The sequence below is a fragment of the Bombyx mori genome, chromosome 28 (genome assembly GCF_030269925.1).
Source record: "Bombyx mori chromosome 28, ASM3026992v2".
NCBI lineage: Eukaryota > Metazoa > Arthropoda > Insecta > Lepidoptera > Bombycidae > Bombyx > Bombyx mori.
In genome coordinates this window covers 2,556,980-2,581,841 of record NC_085134.1, presented here as the reverse complement: position 1 = coordinate 2,581,841, position 24,862 = coordinate 2,556,980, and the positions used below count along the sequence as shown (strand labels likewise).

The following is a 24,862-nucleotide window of genomic DNA, read 5'->3' as shown; positions in this document are numbered from 1 at the left end:
CTCACAGCCCACCTGATATTAAGTGGTTACTGCAGCCCAGAGACATCTACAACGTAAATGCGCCATCCACCTTGCGATATAGGTTCTAAGGTCTTAAGTAAGGTCTCAAGTATAGTTACAACGGCTGCCCCACCCTTCAAACCGAAACGCATTACTACTTCACGGCAGAAATAGGCAGGGTAGTGGTACCTACTCGTGCGGACTCACAAGAGGGCCTACCACCAGTAATTACGCAAATTATAATTTTGTAGGTTTGATTTTTATTACACGATGTTATTCCTTCACCGTGGAAGTCAATCGGGAACATTTGTTGAGTACGTATTTCATTAGAAAATTTGGTACCCACCCGCCTGGGATTCGAACACCGGTGCATCGCTCAACACGAATGCACCGGACGTCTTATCCTTTAGGCCACGACGACGTCGTAATAAAATTAAAAGTAATTTAAAAACCAACCTAACGGCATAACGTGCCCGAAGTGATTTCCGTCTCCCACTCCTGAGCAGTTCCACCTGTGGCCGCTCAATTGAGCCCGGCATTCTTCATATGCCATCCTGGTAATGAAAAAAACAGCATTGTAGTACAGTTTGTTATGCATGTTAACTATTATGTGGTAATTTTTTTTATTGCTTAAATGGACGAGCTCACAGCCCACCTGGTGTTAAGTGGTTACTGGAGCCCATAGACATCTGTAACACCGTATTGCTATGTATGTATGTAACGGTATTTGTTACACATCTACAATGGAAATGCGCCACCCACCTTGAGAAATAAGTTCTAAGGTCTCGGTATCACTCTTAGGTAATTAGTCGCATCTTGAACCTTGTATAAGAAATTGAATGAGGTGTAGTCGAATGATGGGCAATGGTCGAATGGCCTATAAACACATTTTTAATATTTATAATTATAATTTGCGTAATTTAATTATAATTTGCGTAATTACTGGTGGTAGGACCTCTTGTGAATCCGCACGGGTAGGTACCACCACCCTGCCTATTTCTGCCGTGAAGCAGTAATGCGTTTCGGTTTGAAGGGTGGGGTAACCGTTGTAAAACTATACATGAGACCTTAGAACTTATATCTCAAGGTGGGTGGTGCATTTGCGTTGTAGATGTCTATGGCCTCCACTAACCACTTAATACCAGGTGGGCTGTGGACCTCGTCCACCCATCTAAGCAATAAAAAAAATATATGTATGGTCCTAATTTTTTTCTTTTGTTTTTCCCTGCCTATGCTGGTAGCTTTGAGAGGCTATTTCAGCGTAGCTTTAACTAGTAGGTAAGCTCACGGGGCTCAAATCTGACGACGTTGCTAACACGAACCCTAGCAAGAGCCGTGCTTCGCAGAATCTACCACCGGATCGCAAACGCGACCCATTGAGAAGATCCAGCGAGAAACTCAGTGGGCTGTGTCTATGGGTTAATTCGCTCGTCGAGCCCTTCGTCGCAAGCGACAGGTTCGACGAGAACGATGACCGGTGCCTGAGGTACCTAAAAGCACCGTTAGTGGATCGGGAGTATCCTTAATGACGTGTGGTCCTAATGTTATTTAAGTTTAAGCACTCACTTAAGTCCATCACCGATTGCGGCTATAGCCGATGGAGAAGACCGACACATGGCGCGTTGTTTGTCGGTCAGACCAGGGGCCTTCGCGCAGACGAGATGCGCTCCAAGAGATATACCGCCCGATGAACTGGTTCTGTAATAGAAGAACGCGATATAAGTACTTCTTTATTGTTCTTAACTTGGGTTAACGCAAAGCCGCCATCGCCCGAAACTAATAGTCGTCGTGGCCTAAAGGATAAGACGTTCGGTGCATTCGTGTGTAGCGATGCACCGGTGTTCGAATCCCGCAGGCGGGTACCAATTTTTCTAATGAAATACGTACTTGACAAATGTTCGCGATTGACTTCCACGGTGAAGGAATGACATCGTGTAATTAAAATTAAACCGACAAAATTATAATTTGCGTAATTACTGGTGGTAGGACGTCTTGTGAGTCCTCACGTGTAGATACCACCACCCTGCCTATTTCTACAGTGAAGTAGTAATGCTTTTCGGTTTGAAGGGTGGGGTAGCCGTTGTAACTATTCTGAGACCTTGGAACTTATATAAGTTCTAAGGTCTCAGGAGGAGCTAACGGCCCATCTAATGTTAAGTGGTTACCGGAGCCCATAAACGCTGTCACCCACCGCTGTGTGCTCATGTATCAAACATGAGTTCGAGTTTTACAGCACAACGACAATGTCAAGTAAGAGCGACGAAGTAGTAGGTTTATTGAGTTCAATTATTTTGTATTTGTGACTCTCTAATTCTATTGTTTAATCTGTGTAAATCACATCCCAAAAGGACTTTTTTTTTTTTTATCATTGAAACATTACTAGTGGCCCGAAGCCCTTTCCAGTTTCACCAGGACAGGTGGGCGAGCAAATTCTCAGCCAGGAGGGGTGGGATTTGCTAACAACTGCCCGAGCGCCTCCGAGGGAGACCTAACAACTTAAGAGCAATTGCTTCGCGAATGAATCTACTACCGGATCGGAATCGCGACCCCCTGAGAAGATCCGGCGAGAAACTCAGCGGGCTGATGTACGGGTTAGGGATGTTTTAGGAAAACGTGGAAGGTAAACATGAATACATAATGAATATTCAACGAATTGCTTAGTCGTTTTGATGTATAAAGTTCAGTTATAGTATACGAAAGACGGTCTTTCTTTTTGTTTAGATTAGTGCACGAGCTCACAGTCCTCCTGGTGTTAAGGGGTTCAAATATCTCAAGGTGGGCGGCGCATTTGCGTTGTAGATGTCAACCAGTAACCACTGAACACCAGATGGGCTGTGAGCTCGTCCACCCATCTAAGCAATAAAAAAAAAAGATCTTTCTTTCAAGAATCTTCAATCCTTCACCCAGCTTGGGCTGCTAATGATTTGACTTGTAACTCCCACCTATAACTCAGGTCTGTGTGAATTGGCGCGCCGTCTGTCAGCTGTCGCACTGTGACGCTAAACAGGCCAATAATTAACGGAGGTGGCATAATAAACTTTAATTAGCATTCGCTTTGTTTGTTTTACGATATATCTGTACATATCTTTTGTTTACTTTAAAAAAATATATGGTAGTGGTTTTCAGTGAAGCTTGAGCACTAAAAATTTTTATATTTAAAAAGATATTTAAAAAATAGTTAAATTTGTGTTTAGAAAATGGAAAAGGTTTTTATTTCACTTTGAATTTAGAGCAATAATATACCTATAGATAACTAGCCGTACTCGCCCGCTGGGCATTTAAAATTAACATTATTATTTCTCACCCCGTACAAAGATTCTCATCATTAACGTAACTGCTGTAGGGAGTCCAACATTCATATAAATATTAGCCTATCCATTAAGCACATATATTTTCTACATGGATATCAAGTTTCAAGTCAATCGGATGCATAATTCAATAATTAAAACGGAACATCCGTAAAAACCACTGTAGCGTTAAATATTCGTATAGATATAGATAATAATAATATAGAGTTTCTCGCCGGATATTTTCAGCGGGTCGCGATTCCGATCCGGTAGTAGATTCTGTGAAGTACTGCTCTTGTTAGGTGCTAGTGTTAGCGAATGACTGGTGATAGGACCTCTTGTGAGTCCGTGCGGGTGGGTACCACCACCCTGCCTATTTCTGCCGTGAAGCAGTAATGCGTTTCGGTTTGAAGGATGGGGCAGCCGTTGTAACTATACTTGAGACCTTAGAACTTATATCTCAAGGTGGGTCGCGCATTTACGTTGTGGATGTCTATGGGCTCCAGTAACCACTTAACACCAGGTGGGCTGTGAGCTTGCCACCCATATAAGCAATTAAAAAAAAAGAATTCTCTCAGGTCACCTATTCGTCCGGGCGTAGCCGGTATAGCCCCCTAAGCTACCAGCAAATAAGTAGGGGAAAAAAACCAAGCCACGTGTAATCTAAAGAAAGACTAACAACAGATATATACCGTAACTGAACTAACTAGAGAGACAATTACGTGAATTTAGGAATTAAATGAGTATACATACGGCTCTGATACAATACTGTGTATTTAAGGCAATGTACTTAATTCTAAATATAGGTTACGTTTGAAGTTTATCAGTCGGACCAGGTTTTCGAAGCCCATTTGCCATTTCAATGCGGCAGCTTAAAAGCATCAATCAATCACAGCTTTCTAAGTGTGCACACCATTCATATGATATTTTCTTATCAAGTATCGTAATGAAAGATAATTTGCATATTTAAAAAAGACACACGATAATTAGTATTCTAAATTAATTGTGAAGTACGCTTTCACTGGTCAGGTATTGCGTTTCTACGTGGGAGACGTGTTGTTAGATTCAATACGAAAAAAAAACGCGGCAGGAAAAAAAACGCGCGTTTTTTTTTACATGTACAGTCGGAGACAGCGATTCATTTTTTTTGACCATATTTTTTCCAGTCGCCTAAAGACAGGGAGAACTGCCTTGTTAATATTGACAGGCTTTTGGCGTTTAGGGTCATTTGGCAAAAAATATCGCTATGGTTGCAGCGAACCTCGCTAGTCAGTCAGTTAAGCTACCACAAAACAATAAAAAACGTTTTTCTGTACGCAAGTGTACACGTGAACCAACAGAACATATGAAATGTTTGTTTAAAGCCACAATTTATTACATCGTATATCATAATTAAGAATCAATTGCCCGCGGCGAAGCGTCTATATCATTTGTACTTTCTAAAAAAAAAAACAAAAAAATTAACATTAATATTTTAATATCCGTCGTTATTAATGTTTGTATACTTGATTGTTGATTGGGGATGTTTCGATTAAGTTTTATTTTTATTTTTTATTCTAAATACTTTGATAAACTAAAAACTGGAACTATAATGGCATTGTCGTTCTTAAAAAAATTAAAGATGAAACTTCATTATTGTTTTATTGATGGTAATTTTGCCTTTTAGGAATTAACGATAAAGAGAAGATCTTCCACATTTATTGCTCAGTAGACTGACGGTCCGAAGGTTGTTGTTTGGAACTTGTATTTATGCAAGCTTATCTTGAAAGAGGTGGTCACCAATGCGGTGGAATGCCTAAATTAAAACCACAGTAGTAGGTCTCCTTAATGAGTGTAGTACGATGACTTCAACCAGGCAGAGATGGCGAGAACCCTTGACCACTTGTCAAGAGTGACACGATTGAGAAGAATAATGAAAAGGTGTTTTTCTCTACCTATGCTGATAGCCTTGGGAGGCTATATCAGCGTTCCCTAGCGTGTAGGTGAGCTCTCGGGGCTCAAACCGGAGGGTTTGCTAACACTGGCCCCAGCAAGAGCAGTGCTTCGCAGAATCTACCGTCTGATCGGAAACGTGACCCACTGAGAAGATCCGTCGAGAACCTCAGTAGGCTAGATTACTAACTAAGACTAACTAATTAAGACTAAGATTTATTTTGATAACTAGCTGCTACTCGGTTTTGTCGATCCAGGAAATGTGTCAATGTGGATTCTCTTCAATGGGATTACGTGCGATTTGTTTTTGTTTTTATTTTTATTATCAAAAACTTATCAAAGACTGTATTAATTTTTTTTCCTCTCACATAAGTGCGTTATGTTTTGAAATTTGCTTAGATAATACTATTATCTATATATTAATACGTGAAGCAAAAACTTTCTATCCCTTTTTACGAAAATTGCGCGGACGGAGGAGTATGAAATTTTCCACACTTATAGAGAATATAGAGAAGAAGTGCACATAGCTAATATTTTTTTAAAATAATGCATAAAAGATACATTAAATCAATAAAGAAAACATTACACACACATACCATGTATTTGACGCACACACGCATGCATACTATTTATTGTCAAACTTTTATTCTTGACGTCTGTTGTCAAATTGAGAATAGATTAAATATTGTTTGTCTTTGTTAATATTTTTTATAGTGTAGTCTTGGCGAAATTTGTGATTATAGAAGTATAAAATACAATCATAATAGTGTACAAACTTACAATTCCAATTAATTATAGTCGAATTTCGACTACTGCGGGACCTCTAGTAAATTTTATTCTGTGAAGTTAACGTGACAACAAAAACTAACTGTAAAATACTCGATACATCGTTAATAATGTAATGACAATAAGAGAAGCGAAATTAAGCTCTAAACGCATTCCCATTAAGTCTACGAGTTGCTTAAACCGAAAAGAATACTAAATTAGAATCAATGAAAAAATTGTAGTGGGGATACATGATTGTGTAAAAAAAATAAGTGCGAAAGAGACAGCGCTACTACGCAATGACGTCATGTTGACCAGTGATTTCAATGCAGTTTTCGTGGAAACCTCTTTAGACCAGTGCTTAGTGTTTTATTTAAAGCGTGTGCTACAGTTAGATTTATCTATTGCAAGTCGATCTTTCGATTTCTAGACGCGAGACATTTTGTAAGTACCTACTCCTTTATTGATAGTATTTGTCTCAGTAATTCTCGTTGGCTTTCATTTGTATCGGAACAGATAAGTTCTCGATTGGAACATGTTATTTACAACTATTGATAGGAAACCGGTGGGAATGTCTGCGGTACGGGCGGGGATTTGTTACATAAGAGGTAGCGTTTCTGTTTTATATATTTTTTTTGCCTGCCTATGATGTAATCTTGGGGGCTATGTCAGCTAACCGAGCGAGTAGACACGAGTTCATGGGGCTCTAATTTAACGAATTAACTAACACTAGCCCTAGTAAGAGCAGTGCTTCGTCTAATCTACCATCGGATCGGAAACGCGACTCATTGAGAAGATCCGGCGAGAAACTCAGTTGGTTGCGTCGAAGACTTAATTTGCTCGCTGAACCCTTCTTCGCAAGCATCGGGTGCAACGAAGACAGTGACCGGGTTTTAGGTAAGAAATTTTAATTTTTGAATGAGATTGACACTTGAGACATTGTAAATGCCGCCACCCACTTTGAGACATGAGTTCTAAGGTCTCAGTTTTAACAGTACAACGGTTGCCCTTCAATCGGAAACGCATTACCATTTCACGTTCAAATCAATTTCTAAATTTCAAAATGTGCGTTCATGCTATGATGTCTATGGACTCCGACAAAATAATTATTACCGGATGTGGTGTGAGGTCGTTCAACTGTCTAGACCAATACAAAAAAAATTGGTTGTCTGTGAAGTTGGTTTACGGACAATGGTTTTATTTGATAACGAAGCAGAACTATACGAACTGGTAGCTCTGACGTCACTCGAGAAGAGAGATATGTCACAAGCCGACGCTTGGACCGATCGTGCTTCTCTATCGTTTGTTCCGTGCTCTCGCTTGCACGCCCAGGCTCAGGTGGAACGTGACACTTTTTCGTGCCTGTAGCCAGTGTTCATCGATTCATAAGACGTTATCACGTCAAAATGGTGGACATAATTAAAAAATAAAATAAATAGTTCGATGAATTCTAAAACTCAATAAATCTGTGGCAGGCTTATTTTCATGAATACTAGTGGTAGGACCTCTTGTGAGTCCGCGCGGGTAGGTACCACCGCCCTGTCTATTTCTGCAGTGAAGCAGTAATGCGTTTCGGTTTGAAGGGTAGGGCAGCCATTGTAACTATACTGAGATCTTAGAACTTATATCTCAAGGTGGGTGGCGCATTTACGTTGTAGATGTCTATGGGCTCCAGTAACCACTTAACACCAGGTGGGCTGTGAGTTCGTCCACCCACCTAAGCAATAAAAAAATAAAAACTCTTTTACGAATTCTTTTATTATGAGGGCCAGAAATCGCTTCGCTTATCACCAACTACATTCAGCTCAACTACAATACAAGACTCATTGCAGTCTTGTATGTTCAAACCAATGAGTATTGTCGTGAGGCCCTTGTCTAGTCTCGGAATTTTTGACCTTCGACCCTTGGAACCATACTGATTTTGCTAACCAAATTCACTTTCAATACACAAAATTGATGCCTTCGAGATGTGGTGCTGGAGGAAGATACTACGAATCCCGTGGACAGCATATCGGACGAACGCATCCATATTAAGACAGCTCAATATCCAAACCAGGCTCACTGGTGGTAGGACCTCTTGTGAGTCCGCACGGGTAGGTACCACCGCCTTGCCTATTTCTGCCGTGAAGTAGTAATGCGTTTCGGTTTGAAGGGTGGGGCAGCCGTTGTAACTACACTGAGACCTTAGAACTTATGTCTCAAGGTGGGTGGCGTATTTACGTTGTAGATGTCTATGGGCTCCAGTAACCGCTTAACACCAGGTGGGCCGTGACCTTGTCCACCCATAAAAAAATTTATATGTATGGTCCCAATTTCTTTTTTTTTTTTTTTTTTTCCTACGTATGCTGGTAGCTTTGAGAGGCTATTTCAGCGTAACACTTAACACTAGGTGGGCTGTGAGATTGTCCACCCACCTAAGCAATCAAAAAAACTGAGAATGAATCTATTTCTAAGAGACCCAAAGGACTAAAACATCATTAAAAACAGAAGAAGGCAAAGTTAGGCAATCCAAGCGCTTAATAACAGATATCGAGATTACTTCAGTGCGCCGCGTAGGGCACTGGTGACCTACAAGGCAGTTAAAAGGCTAAACGAGTACAATGATTTCTGAAAATATTGTAAACTATATAGTTTTCGCAGCGCACGCGATGTTAAGAATATTTTAGGTAATTTTTTTTACACCTTGTGTTACATTATTGGAGTTTTAGTAAGGATCCCTAATTTTTTTCAAAAAAGATTATAGCTTATGTCACTCGGGGTTAGTGTAGCTTCCAAACACTGAAAGAACTTTTCAAATGGGTTCAGTAGTTTCGGAGCCTATTCAATACAAACAACAAATCTTTCCTCTTAATAATATTAGTATAGAAGTCATCATCATCATCATCAGCCTTTATCTGCCCACTGCTGGACATAGGCCTTCCCCAATGCCTTCCACATAATGCGGTCCTCCGCCTTCCGCATCCAACGACTTCCCGCCGTGCGCACTAAGTCGTCAGTCCACCTGGTTGGAGGACGCCCCACGCTCCTTGTACCCATCCGTGGCCTCCATTTGAGGACTTCCCTCCCCCACCTGGCGTCGCTGGCTCGACAGATGTGACCGGCCCATTGCCACTTCAGCCTGCTAACTGAGAGCTATGTCGTCGACTTTGGTTCTCCGTCGAATTTCTCCGTTCCGGATTTTGTCCCTTAGAGAAATACCTAGCATAGCTCTCTCCATCGCCCGCTGTGCGACTCTTAACTTATGGGCCAGCCCTGCCGTCAGTGTCCAGGTTTCCGCGCCGTAGGTCATCGCGGGGACAATGCACTGGTTAAAGACTTTTGTATAGAAGTATAGATAAAAATTCGAAATACAGTTTTTTTTATTCTCCCCTCAGCTTAGAGCCTTTCTACTAAACAAAGGATCTGCAAGGATCGAAGGAGAGACTATTTACATAATAAAACACAGTTAATCTAATCTCCCACGTGTACCTATTTCATTTGAGCATATTACATGCATAGCGATTCGCAACAAGTTCGCTTGATTCGCGAGCAATGACTTCACGGAAAGATAGCAATAGACCTATAAACGAATTCATTGTTACCGTTTTCCGGCGCGAGTAACTAATTGTTTGATTAGTTCCTAATTGGTTTTAAGTCGTTTTATCTCCAACTACCGTCTGTCTTGAGTTCACGACGGAATAGCAACGAATCTTTATCGGCAAGCTAAGTTTAGCGCGCGTTTCGCTTGCGCGCTATTTCGTCTGTTGCAATATTCTATTGTATTTTTTTTTTTGAGAAATAATTTTGATGTGGTTTTTTTTATTTATTTATTTGTTATGCACACACTAGACATTAGAAGCTAAACAGATACACAAAAAAGAAGAAAAAAGAAAAACTGGTTTTCCTATTTTATTTTACCTATGCTGATAGCCTTGAGAGGCTATTTCAGCTTCACCCTACCGTGTGTAGGTGAGCTCACGGGGCTCAAACCGGAGTGTTGCTAACACTGACCCTAGAAAGAGTAGTGCTTCGCAGAATCTACCACCGGATCAGAAACGCGATCCACTGAGAAGATCCGGCGTGAAACTCAGTGGGCTGTGTCTGTGGGTTCATTTACTCGTCGAGCCCTTTGTCGTAAGCGACGGGATTTGGTGAAGACGGTGATCGGTGCTTACAGTACCTAAAAGCACCATTAATGGAGCGTTTGGAGGTCATCAGTCTCCAGATCTTACATAACGCTTACCGATTTGCATGTTCCTGTCTACCCATCTAGTGTATAAAAAATTATCAGAATAGTACAACCAAACTTTTAACGGAATAAGTATTAATCTATATATTAATACGTGAAGCAAAAACTTTGTATCCCTTTTTACGAAAATTGCGCGGACGGAGGAGTATGAAAATTTTCACAATTATAGAGAATATAGAGAAGAAGTGCACATAGCTAATATTTTTTTAAAATAATGCATAAAAGATACATTAAATTAATAAAGAAAACATTACACACACTACATACCATGTATTTGACGCACACACGCATGCATACTATTTATTGTCAAACTTTCGTTCTTGACGTCTGTGGCACAAATTGTGTAACTGTGTGACGACAAATTTAGAATAGAAGTATAAAATACAATCATAATAGTGTACAAACTTACAATTCCAGTTAATTATAGTCGAATTTCGACTACTGCGGGACCTCTAGTAAGTATTAATTTGTTACCAATCCAATTAAGCGAAGGAAATATCCTGGTTAATTAGTAAGATCGATGGTGGCGCTCAAAAACCTGATATTTAGGAAACGTTCTCGAAATTAATGTTTCAATCAATGGCCGACGGACACTTTCGCACACTCATGGAGTTAATAAGTACCTACAACTGGAGTGCTGTCTAATGCCGAGAAATCGGTCTCGAAAGAGAATACTTTTTGGTCGCGGTGTCCTTGTCTAATGTGGTGACCATATAAAATTTATTTATAGGACAAAATTATACGCATGCATCAGTTTTGAATTTACCTTAAGTAATTCTGTGTAGTCCTATGTAAATACAAAACACGTGCTTGCAACAGTTTATTTATGTAAATTCAATTTTAAACATTGCTTCGTCGTCATGGTGACTTTTTTTCGACGCTTTTTTTTGGAAATTGCTGCGATGTCGAAAATCTAGCACTGAGTTTTGTTACAAACATCATTACCTCAGTTCTATTACTTAAACTTCTTCAAACTCATGTTTAACGTCCGAATACTCAACCGCGACTTAAATATTATGTTGAACTTAATTACGCAATTCCTACTTTAATGTACTGGCTAAGTGGGCCGTGCAAATTAATATTTGACTCACTGAGTGAGACACAACACACATGGTCTGCGCGTATCGGGTGCTCTTTTCCTACATTCACATCTTCAATTGATTTAAAATTGCTTGTATTTTTACTTCTGTGCTATTTTCATGACACGTATATATTAAGTCTACTAGTTATATTTTAAGAAATACAACACAATGGGTAATAAAATGAAATGAACTGAAATTCATTTATTTGTTATATGTAGACAATTAAATAACTCTTAAATGACAAGTCAATACACATAACGCAATACACATAGTACTTGATCTCTATTTACAAAATATTGGTTATATTATATAATATTATAATGAGAAAAAATATCTCACATTTTAAAAATATATGCTCACACTAGTAAAAATTTATCAATGAATCTGACATATGGACGGATATTCCACAAACTGGAGAGGATTCTCGCTTAAAACCACTTACAATATAAGTGTTCACCATAATTACACGGAAACTTTCACGATTTTCGAAAAAAAACAAGCCACAAGCTGTATCAGTGCCCTTTTAACTTCGAACTACAAACGTAAATAGACGCCATTTTTCTTTTAATCCATTCATAGCTTTTTTTCGGTGATGCCAACAATTAATCTGGCTTCCCATCAAATTCAACATGAAAACCATCAGAAATTTACGTACCTACCATTAAATTTTCCATTAAACAGAGTTTTTATTAATATAGAACAATATTTTTTTTTTGTTAATGAGCTTTATTAATATATGATGTTCTATTAAAAATCAATATATATCATATAATCAATACTTCTTATATAATTTAATTTAATAAATTGTCATCATCAGAAACTAATTTCACCATGACTTTGTACGTTTCTTTTGAACCAATTTAATTTTTGACGTTGATGGAAATTCTAAATTGTCGCAACATTTTCTAGTTAAGTTTAAGTCACATCGTTTAAATAATAAGTATTTAGATATATTATTGTCATAAAATGTTTAAAATCCTGTAAAGTAGATTGATTTTAACCTTTTCGATAATTTTCAACAACGCCCAAGCTACTAAAAAATCCACTAACCACTAAAAGCCATTTTTGATAACTAAGACAGCGGTCCAAATTACGAGATTTTGTGGAAAATCCTCTAAGCTAGCAACACTGCTTTTTGTTTGTAAAATGTGCGAGAGGGACACCACCACTTAATAATCATTCTCTTTTCAGACCGTTTTTCCTTACATCTTTTGCTATTTAAAAATAAACTTTAAGCCATAGGGATAAAGTATATTTTTAGTTTTTATGTCAAACGAAGTAAGCACTCCAGTTAGAATAGTAACTCTATGCGCACACTATATCAGCCCGGCCAATAAATTAGGCTTGGTATAATTAAAATCACTTGATCTGGCAACATTTACACCTACGTATCAATAAATCATAATTGCTGGCAACACGGCTCTGTGTAGGTAACACCGGTCGTAGATATTAAAATAATTTCCGGTTGTTGTTTTACAAAATGATTGAATCGTGATAGAATAGAATTTATGATCGTCTAGGTTAGTGTGGGATGTTTTTCTTCATTATATTTAGGTCTTACACTAAAAGTAGTTACTAGATATCCGAATTTATGAAAGAGCCTTGTAGTTTGTAGTCGTGCTTAACATAGATTATGCCCAAAAATTATAGAGTTGTGTTAACACAGATTAACTATAACGTTGAACCATTCAGTGTAGAGCCATAGTATTGTTTGATTTAGGAGAGAAAAGCGATCTAAGTGCATACCGACTCGTCGATTAACGATAAAGAGCTCGACTTGCGAACTAAACCATAGACACAGCCCACTGATTTTCTCACCGGATCTTCTCAGTGGGTCGCGATTCCGATCCGGTGGCAGATTCTGCGAAGCACTGCTCTTGCTAGGGCTAGTGTTGGCTAATTCTCTCAGGCTGAGCCCGTGAGCTCATCTTTCAGTCCGGGCGTATGTGGAATAGCGTCTTTTAGAGATTAGGTTGAAAAAAAAACACATATATACAGAGCTTTTCCAAAAATTAAATCTAAATACAATTAAGTATAAGACGGTTATCCCGGTACCCTTCAAGTTAAGAAAAGTGGTAACTGCTTTTACATTATATTTTACTCTCGTTTTTTTTATTATATTTAGCGTCCACCACACTTCCAACGGCGACTGACATATGTCCACATAGGCAGTGTGCGACAGAGATAGCGCTCTACAAAGCCGAAATTAGCCGATCGTCTCTTCCCGAAGATCGAAGTGCTATATTTATTGCCGCGTACTGTACAAAGATGCGAAGGCCACTAGACGAAACATTCAAGCGAGCATCAAAACTTTACGACAATATAAATATTATCTCAAATTATTTTATAAAACAAGAATCATCACGCACTAATGAGTGTTTAGTGGCGTGTAATATTTTTATGGCTATTCAATTTGTGAAGCTAACTGTAAGTCGACTCGTAAACTGGTAATATATTTGACTTATCAGTGCTTTGAGTTTGGTAACTTGTGTTTTGAACAATAAATACGAATCGGAGGACCATTTTATGATGATTTTGGAAGTCTTAACGCGAGCACTTAAAAATCAAGGAACATTGAACTTTAAATCGAATGAAAGAGGTCAATGTTGTCCTTCCATATACATTTATAGTAATTGGGCGAGTATATTTCTGTTACAGTTGTAAAGAATATAAGAGCTAATCCAACATTAACAACAGAATAGCTTGCAAATAATTTTGAAGTTGTCGTGGTCTAAAGGATAAGACGTCCGGTGCATTTGTATCTAGCGATGCAGCGGTGTTCGAATCCCGCAGGCGGGTACCAATTTTTATAATGAAATACGTACTTATGCAGATGTTCACGATTGACTTCCACGGTAAAGGAATTACACCGTGTAATAAAATCAAAACCTGCAAAATTATAATTTGCGTAATTACTGGTGGTAGGACCTCTTGTGAGTACGTACGGGTAGGTCCATCATCCTGCCTATTTCTGCCGTGAAGCAGTTGTGGCGGGTAGCCATCATACAACGCAAAATAATTGACAGATGCCTGAATCTCGCTTACGACATTTCCAAGATAAAGCGCATATATACAAGTTCCGAACAATAACATTCGGACCGTCAGCCTACCGAGTAAAATTTCACCCGCTCGGTGGAAGATCTTCCCTTTGTTGTATACCTACACAGTAATGCGTTTCGGTTTGAAGAGTGGGGCAGCCGTTGTAACTAGGTACCTAGACTGAGACCTCAACTTATATCTCAAGGTGGGTGGCTCATTTACGTTGTAGATGTCTATGGGCTCCAGTAACCACTTAACAACAGGTGGGCTGTGAACTCGTCTACCTATCTAAGCAATAAAAAAAGGTCTCAGTATAGTTACAATGGCTGCCCTACCCTTCCAACCGAAACCCATACATCAGAAATTGGTACCTACCCGTGCGAACTCACAAGAAGTCCTACCACCAGTAAAATTTTAATTGTTTCATGTTTAAATGGTTACAAAATTAAGAATTTTAATTAAACATGATCAATGGATGCCTGCTAGCTTTTTTCTAGGAAACGTAGGTATATTATTAATTTGAAACAAAATTCTGAATCTCCTTTTCCTCATTCGTTTTTTTTTATTATAAATGTCCACACAAAGACCTTTGCGAGATGTTTCAGCGAATCAAAGTGAACACGGGAATAATTCAAAGGATCGACTCGACTGTCATTCTAGGACTAATAATTTTAGATTAAACAAAAGGATTTCTGTCGGTCGGTGGTCCGCATCGAAACGGAATTCCTATTAAAATGTTACGTAATGTCCCGTTCGAATATGTAGCAGTCGATGTGGAATTTTAGTCGCTTTAACGTTCGACTAGTCGGATTTTATATTTTTATTAGTTGACCCGGCAGACTTAATAGTGCCTCAATCGATAAATAAAAGACCTAAACTTTTGGGGGACACATTAAGGGAAAAACAAAATTGTTATTTTTATTTAATTACGAGCATTTTCATATTTATCTACCTTTTAAACCTTCCCTGGACTTCCACGAATAATTCAAGACCAAAATTAGCCAAAGCGGTCCAGCCGCTCTCGAGTTTTAGCGAGACTAACGAACAGCAATTCACTCATTCTTATCTATTTAGCTAACCTCGTTGCTGATAGGAATGACGGGAAAAACTTGTCGTCTGATAGGATGTATGCTTGTGTGCCTTCGAGAGCAACATTTATAGTAAAATGGTCATTAATAAAGTACTTAAATGTTAACAAAGTATATAATGTGGTTTTAGCGATTTTTATTTATTTTATTACTTAGAAGGGTGTTCGAGCTCACAGCCCACCTGGTGTTAAGTGGTTACTGGAGCCCATAGACATCTACAACGTAAATGCGCCACCCTCCTCGAGATATAAGTTCTAAGGTCTCAGTATAGTTACAACGGCTGCCCCGTCCTTCAAACCGAAACGCATTACTACTTCACGGCAGAAATAGGCAGGGCGGTGGTGCCTACCCGCGTGGGTAATTGAGTTAAAAGAGATAAAGAATCCACGTCCAGGTAACCCTTCTATAACACGGTAGATACGTTCCTACAAAGTCCCGTGTTGAGACTAGAAGCCAATACAAAAAGGAGAATATTCTTTTCTGAACGAAACATCTCAACTACGCGTGTATGGATTTTTTTTACCTGTTACACATAAAAATTAAGCTGTAAAATACCGGTTATTTTCAAATATTGTGTGTGTATAGTGCAGAACGTAATTTTCAAAGGAATTTTGAACAAAAATCTCGTAATTCTGTTGTAGAAGTACCGTGCTTTAAGAGGGCTTTGGGGAAATTTTCCCGATCCGTTGCTTGCGACGAAGGGCTCGGCGAGCAAATTTCTCGCCGGATCTTCTCAGTGGGTCGCGTTTCTGGAGGTTGATTCTGCGAAGCACTGCTCTTGCTAGGGTTAGTGTTAGCAACGTCAACAAGTTTGAGCCCCGCGAGCTCACCTACGAATTCGGCGAATCAAGTATAGCCCCTCGATGTTACTAGAATAGGTAGGAAAAAAAGCGGGAATTTTTCTTTTAGTGTTAGCGTGGAATCGTGTTGTAAAATACCGCGTTATAGGACTACCTACCTGGGTACCCTACCCTATATCTGTATTATAATCTACAAATATCAGGACTAAACAATGTCTAGTTTCTTCATTCTAAATCAAATCTTAATTGAGAATTACCATAAACTAGGTCAGAAAGTCGTAAAAATTTATGATAAATAAAAATCGTTTGTCACCAAAGATGCTCCAACTTCATCTGGTCATTGTCGATATATCCTCAATTCAAACTGAGGACTGCGACTTCGGAGGCCCACTATAGGTAAATAAATTACGTTTAGGACGATATATCCCAAATAATCGACGTTCATTAACATGCCTTTAACTGATTTATGTATGATCGTACGCGCGTACGAGTCGGCCATTACGACTTAGATGTAATCTTGTACAAATTGTTCGGGCTATAGTTATAGTTGTAAACGAGAGAAATCTTGAATATACCTTTTTTGATCCAGTTTGAAGGGTAAGAAAAAAATGAATTGATTGCGTGAAAGACGATATATGTAAGAGGGGAGTGAGCGAAGAAATGGTATATGATAGAAGAGTATGGAAGGAGAAAACATCTTGCGCTGATCCTAGGTGACTGAAGGGCAGGAGAATGATGATCGTCCAGTTTGAAGGGTGAAACAACCGATCGTACAATACGAGATTGCGATAACATGTCTTAAAATAAGTCGCATTCATGCCTATTTCTGTCGTGAAGCAGTAATGCCTTTCGGCTTGAAGAGTGGAGCAGCCGTTGTAACTATACTGAGACCTTAGAACTCATATGCCAAGGTGGGTGGCGCATTTACGTTGTAGATGTCTATGGGCTCCAGTAACCACTTAACACCAGGGGGGCCGTGAGCTCGTCCAGTCCTAAGCCCTAAAAAAATAAAAAAACATAATAATAAATCTGAGATTAATCGTAAAAGTAGTTTTACCTATATGTACCACTCGATAAAACCGCTAAAAATTATTATTTTTTGTTGAATTCCCCAATCTTTGTTACATTTTTAGAACATCTATATTAATATATAAATCTACAGTGGTTTTTACGGATGTTCCGTTATAACTACTGAACCATGCATCCGATTGATTTGAAACTTGGTATCCATGTAGAAAATACATGTGCTTAATGGATAGAATATTTATATGAGTGTTGAACTACCTAATAATAATGACAATAAATAATAATGTTAATCTTAAATGCCCAGCGAAGCGGGTGATAGTAGATTATATAAGAAGATAGATTAAATGTTTGAAATGCAAGTACAGATAAAAAATATTATTATTATTACATAAACAAGTAAGTTTGTCGTTAACCTCAATAGAACATAAAAAATTTATTGCGTCAGACATTTTGAGTAACAACATATTTTTTACTTCGTCCGCCTCTCTAATACACGTGCGACAGTAAATCGTAATATAAAGTATTATCCGCGTTGTAATTACGTGATTATTTATAGATTTACGTGAAAACTTAATAGAATGCCTTGATATTTTTATTAAAATTACATAACCATTACCAATGATGTGAATTTGATTTGAATTACGCTTTTAGAGTCGTTGCGTAGGGTAATTTGTGAGAATACATAATATTACTTCGGCGGAGTAACATCTTATTAAGTTTTAAGGTCTAAAATTGTAGTGGCGATGGAAGAAGATGTCATCAATATGATGAAACCGCGCCTTTAGTGTTTGAGTTTAAAAATCTCGGTCATCCGTAGGTCGGCAATGATAAATCCGTAATATTTCATGATGATGATGATGATGATGGAAGAAGATATCATCAGTATCATGAAACCGCGCCTTTAGTGTTTGAATTTCAAAATCTCGGTCATTCGTAGGTCGGCTATGATAAATCCGTAATATTTCCGTGCAACATCAACAATGGAAGTAATACAAAACAGCTGGATGTAATTACATTCATACCGGACGTTTGACAAGAGTCACGGTCTGCGGGTCAACTGACAACCGCGTCCCAGATGCTATTATACCGTGAATTACTAATCACAGTCTCTTTTTAATTACACAAAGGTTGAACAGGGACGTACGTATTTTAGGAGGGTTATCCGGATATTCCTGTTTTATTTTCGTGACCGCCTCACATACGATTACCTTCTTTAACCTCTCTAGAAGACGGAAGGGAAAGGGGCAGATCTTCATCGTTCGACGACCATGAAATTTGTAAATTTCGAAAGTCAATTTTGTAATAGAAATATTTTTGAAGTGAAACTTCCTTATCGGCGTTGGAAAAAAAATTACCGTCACATTTTTCGGTTACGCGTCACATTTTTCCGTTACGCGCCATCTGTTTTGTATTCATGTCTATGATAATAAAATCCTTTTGTTTAAACTTTATCTAATTTAACTTTATTTAACCAATTTCTAGAAAGTTGCATGTAGATCATTTTTCGAAAAATAAGGCCATAAATAAGTTTCACTTCTTACGTGTGTACACTAGTACACGCACACATATTTTTTTTTAAGGAAATAGCAAAAAGGTTAGACGACATTACAGGAGACCAAAGAGTTGGCAGCTGCTGACAAAGAATTAGTCTAGCTATTCAAAGGGGGAACGCTGCCACTATCTTCGGAATCTTGCCTAAAGGGACTCCTTTTAATAATATATTCTAGTTATTAAATTATTATTATTATTAATACTATTTTAATAAAAAAACAGATTAATATAATAGCTTTATAAGACTTTTATGGATGAGACTTCATGGTTTGGAGACGCGAGTGGAATCAGATGGATTCGCGTTGTGCGTTCAATCATCGAAGCGAGCCTAGTTGCTTGGTTAAAAGCATATTTAGAAGCGACAGCGTCAACATTCTGATCGATATACGGCTGGGAACTACCGTCATAGTGAAATGATCCTTTCTTTTTACCACCTATACGGATAGCCTTGAGAGGCTATTTCAGCTTCTACTTTACGTGTAGGTTAGCTCACGGGGCTCAAACTAGGAGTGTTGCTAGCACTGGGCCTAGCATGAGCAGTGCTTCGCAGAATCTACCACCGGATCGGAAACGCGACCCACTGAGAAGATCTGGCGAGAAACTCAGTGGGCTGTCTCTATGGGCTAATTTAAATGTCGATCTCTTCGTTGCAAGCAACAGGCTTGGCGAGGACGGTGATCGGGAAATGATCCGATGAATGGACTAGGCGTTGAGAATGACCTGTCCATCATCCGAGGCACTGTGGTCAATTGTGATACCAGGTTTCTCGATATTGGAATAATGGGACATTAGGATGGATGTATAGGGAAGGATTGATAGTACAAAACCGCGCGGGAGGTTACTAATTCGGTGGACCGACTAAATTAAAACTATAGTGGGAAGTCCCTTAAAAGAGTGCAGTAGAATGGCCTCGAGCAGGGAGAGATGGCGGGACATCGTGACACGCATCAAGTCTGCCCCCTCCAACACTACATGACGATCATGACCAATCTGTCAAGAGTGACACGATTGAAAAGAAGAAGAAGGATGGACTACACCAAGTTTTTTCACCGTGTCCTCCTCTTCCTGTTTGCATCGTATTCCTCAATGCTGAGGGTCGTGATCACCTTTCTGTGTCACGTTCTCTTGCACGATTTTTACTGGGTGGCGCCATTGGTTAGTCGGGTCGCCCAAAAACTTACTCTCGCTGTTACTGATTCTATTAGGGGCTTTTAGTGGGAAGCTAACCGCAGCTTCCACGTCCTTCCGCTTCAGACTTTTAGAGAGTATTTAGCGTGTACCCTCAAGGTATAAGTTGGGTTACATTTTAGGTATAAAGACACAAAAAGATATTACAATTGCAACTCAAGGGAAACCTAGTTATTCAGGTCACAGCTCTCAACCGTTCCAATGTCACGATAAATTATCAGTTTTACTGCATTCAAAAAACACTAAGGCAAATGGAAGATCGCATTACTGTGCACTAAGTGCATTAATGGCCCAATCGCATTAACATAAAGCTCCACGAGTCGATATGATTATGATAATTCTTGGTTTAATTGTTGTTACGGCTGATTCTTGTTTGAATGTATACAGAGATATTTTAGCTGTCGAGTTTCATGCATTGAAACTTTGTATGGGTATGCGTCACGCTGGTATTTGAAGTTTTCATCTCCCCTTCATCGATGATATGTTCCATGGGGAGTGAGCTGAGGAATTGATGATACTTTCACCTGAATTTTACCATAGTGACCGGCTTAGGGATATCACAATGTGAGCGTCCAAACTTACAATACGAGATCAAAGTCTCCTGTCTATCTCTAACCGGCGAGTATGATAGGCAGGGTTTGTGCGGACTCCAGAATAGGCCTGACCAGCTACTGGTTGATATTCTGGCAGGAATTCTCCAGTGAATCCAATGGCGTTACGATGTGTACGAGAGATGAGATATGATGAAATTAAACGATAACATAATCACGGACTCTAGCTTGCTAATACTGGCCTTAGCAAGAGTTATCGCAGAATCTACCACCGGATCGGAATCGTGACCCCCTGAGAAGATCCGGCGAGAAACTCAGTGGGTTGCGTCCATGGGTTAGTCCGTTCATCGAACTCTTCGTTTGACGGTTAATGCTTAAGGCAAGGGTGGTCCAGAACCCGGGCGGCCTGGTAGGGCCGCCGTACCGCGGAGACTGACGTCGTTGGTCGTCGACTATCGCCTCGACGACCCGTCGGTCGGGCGTCCTCGGGGTGGCGCCGCGTGTCTGGTTGTAGTGTTGACCGCGGGAACCCCCCTACTCTGAACGGGTTCTGACCCCGGACGGAGATCGGACGTCGGGTGTAAGAGTGCAGGGGAGTCGTTTAGTGGGTGGGCCCTAAATCCTTGGGCCCGCGATCTGCTCTCAACACCTGCAGATCGTTGAGTCTCACATACCCCGCGCGCCCCCTAGGCGCGGGGACCTCGTAGGAGGTTCGGCCCCCAGCCCGAGAAAAAAAAAAAAAAAAAGGGTGGTCCAGAAAAGATCGCAGTGAGTGAATTGGCTGATTAATTAAATGAAAATGCTCTAACTATTATGTCATACAATATACTCGTACTAACTATACTTACTAAACGATTATTATGGTTTTTTTTTATTGCTATGATGTGTGGACAAGCTTACAGCCCACCCGGTGTTAAGTGGTTACTGGAGACCATAGACATCTACAACGTAAATGCGCCACCCACCTTGAGACAAAGTTCTAAGATCTCAGTATAGTTACAACGACTGCCCCACCCTTCAAACCGAAACACATTACTGTTTCACGGCAGAAGTAGGCAGGGTGGTGCTACCTACCCGCGCGAACTCTCAAGAGATCCTACCACCAGTTCAAAACATTTCCTAACATTTCCTAATAACACATTCCGTACCATATTGTAAGTATTAGTTACCATTCCATGTCTGGTTTCACCATTTCGATGGAGCATTAAGACGTACGTAATGCGATTAAAATAAATGACAACGATAAGTAGACAGATGTAAAGAAAGGCTTATTTATTACGATTATTTATTGTTATATTTTGGGCGGCCGTTGTGTTGGCGACACGTACACCGTACTAATGAACCAACGGTGTTATGTCTTAGATATTGTTATAGAAGTTTTTTTTATTGCCTTTGTAGGCAGACGAGCATACGGCCCACCTGATGGTAAGTGGTCACCGTCGCTCATGGACGTCAGCAATGCCAGGGGCAGAGCCAAGCCGCTGCCTACCGTAAATATGTTCTAAAAATGTAACAAAGATTGGGGAATTCACAACAAATAAAATCGATTTTAGCGGTTTTATCGAGTCGTACATATAGGTAAAACTACTTTTACGATTGATCTCAGATTTATTATTATTGCTTTTTTTTGCTTAGATGGATGGACGAGCTCACAGCCCACCTGGTCTTAAGTGGTTACTGAAGCCCATAGACATCCACAACGTAAATGCGCCACCCACCCTGAGATATAAGTTCTAAGTTCTCAAGTATAGTTACAACGGCTGCCCCACCCTTGTAACCGAAACGCATTACTGCTTCACGGCAGAAATAGGCAGGGCGGTGGTACCCACCCGCGCGGACTTACAAGAGGTCCTACCACCAGTAATCGTCAATGTTATCACGCACCATGGGATATTTTGGAGCTCGAAGTCTCAATTGTATAGTGGCCGTTCTATCCTTCGGACTGTAACTCATCTGTACGTCATGGTGGAAATAGGCAGGTAGTGGCAGATCTGGGAGAGATTTAAATACGCCCGTCTTCTTTTTCTCCACCTTATCCCACTAGGTGGGGTCGGCACAGCAAATTTTTCTCATCCATTCTCTTCTATCGGCCCTCATCTCAACACTTACTCCTCTCTCTCTCTCATATCGTCATTCACAAACTCCATCCATGTCTTCTTAGGTCGACCTCTTCCCTTCTACCACGCACTACCATTTCCTTACATCTCCTAGTCACATGCATCTCCTCTCTACATGTCCACACCACGCTAATCGTCCGTTCTTTAATTTATCAATCCCTGGGGCTACTTTCACACTTCCTCTGATATATTCATTCCTTATCTTATTAAAATACGTCCTATTACACACTAATGGTGGTAGGACCTCTTGTGAGTCCGCACGTGTAGGTACCACCACCCTGCCTCTTTCTGCCGTGAAGCAGTAATGCGTTTCGGTTTGAAGGGTGGGGCAGCCGTTGTAACTATACCTTAGAACTTATATCTAAAGGTGTGTGGCGCATTTACGTTGTAGATGTCTATGGGCTCCAGTAACCACTTAACACCAGGTGGGCTGTGAGCTCGTCCACACATCAAAGCTATAAAAAAACAAAATGTCGGTTGGCCTTCGCAGTTGATTGGGAACGCTGCTATTCATTCTCCAGTGAATCCCTTAGTGCCTATTAAATAAAGAACCTATCAAATCGCTCAACGTACATTTTCCCACGACTTTTAACGGTTTTTTTTTTTTGTTTTTTTAATTTGGTAAACGATATTATTGCATAAGATCGAATCGTGACCGGAATTTCGTTCGTCATTCACGCAACGATGTTCCGTTGTTGACTGACAGGTCGATCACGATAGGACGCGGTTTCGTTGCAGCGAGAGACCGTGCGTTGCCGCTGTGGGCGGTTTTAACGGTACTATGCTTATTTTATAGGCTTGAGTAACTGTGAGCTCGTTCAAACAGCATTAAAAAATATATGTAATAATAATTTGTCGATAATTTCGGTCTTGAACGATACCTTATAAAGTTTATTGCGGATGTGTTTCGTAAAATTTGCACGACAATTACGGAGATTCTTAGCGACAGTTCGAACACAGAGTGGAACCCGTCTGGGCGTAGCTGGAATAGCCCTGTAGTCTACCAGCGAATAGATAGGACACAAAAACAGAGTTAAACGCAGTTATACGCAGAGCAAAAACTTTGTATCCCTTTTTACGAAAATTGAGATAATATAGAGAATGAAATTGAATTAATATAGAGAATGAGTGCAGTGTGTTGATTTTTTTAATAATGCATAAAAATACACATAAATCTATACTAATATTATAAAGAGGAAAGATTTGTTTGTTTGTTTGTATTGAATGGGCTCCGAACTACTGAATCGATTTGAAAAATTCTTTCACTGTTGGGAAGCTACACTATTCCCGAGTTACATAGGCTATAATCTTTTTTGAAAAAAATTAGGGATCCTTACTGAAATTCCAATAATGTAATCCAAGGTGTAAAAAAATTACCTAAAATATTCTTTACATCGCGTGCCCTGCGAAAACTATTGATGATAGAATAAAATAATGTACTACGACTTTGTAGAACACATTATTATTTACAAAAAGTGTCGCGACAGCATATGTCTAACTATTATAGTTATGCCGCAATAAGCGTTCTTTTATTTAAAAAAATAAAACAACGTCAAATATCGTTGAAATTTTTGTTAAAGACCCGAGCGGAGCCGGAGCGGGCCGCTAGTCAATAAATAAAAACATTACACAAACTACCATGTATTTGACACAGCACATATCTAGATACTCTTTGTTATTGTCAAACTTTTGTTCTTGTTTAAAGTCCGTGGTCGAATTATAATTAATATAATATAACCATAATTATGTTCAAATTTATAATTTCAATAAATTATAGTCGAATTTCGACTATTGGGGCACTACAAGTTACTAATAAATACATTATTAATCTGATACAAGGCCGCAAGAGCACCGTGAATTTTATTGTGTTTACTGGACGAAGTTTCATTAACAATGGAACTGTGACTGTCAGCTTAATTATATTATTTGGCCAAATGTTTTTTGTTGTGTTTTCAAAAAAGCACTTTACGTTTTGATCTCTCAGTTTATTTTAGTTGTTCGACCGGTCATCTTTCAAATGACGAAGTTTTTACTCAACGTTTCTTTGTTGATTTCACATACAAGTTGGTCACACACTTCCCTAATTCATTTATATTTAAGGGTAGATTGGAATTTGAGCTAAAAAGTCTTGATAACGCGCATCGCGTAGCGTGAAAGCGCAATGTCCCATTTATGTACGTAGCTTTAACTATTCATACCTCCTGACTA

General features: G+C 39.4%; 2 protein-coding genes across 5 annotated transcripts in view; one reads left to right on the top strand and one right to left on the bottom strand.

The window, feature by feature from the left end:
• Positions 1-24,862, top strand: part of LOC101746599 (uncharacterized) — a 186,127-nt gene that overhangs the window by 38,451 nt on the left and 122,814 nt on the right. The gene's annotated exons all lie outside the window — the stretch shown is intronic.
• Positions 1-24,862, bottom strand: part of LOC101740841 (protein Wnt-7b) — a 94,316-nt gene that overhangs the window by 22,343 nt on the left and 47,111 nt on the right. For all 4 annotated transcript variants that reach the window (XM_021352859.3, XM_062676771.1, XM_021352862.3 and 1 more), the window contains exons 3-4: positions 1,567-1,698; positions 457-554 (exon numbers count right to left, since the gene is read on the bottom strand). In XM_021352859.3, coding sequence (XP_021208534.1) covers positions 457-554; positions 1,567-1,698 — 230 coding nt within the window. The remainder of the gene's footprint in view (positions 1-456; positions 555-1,566; positions 1,699-24,862) is intronic.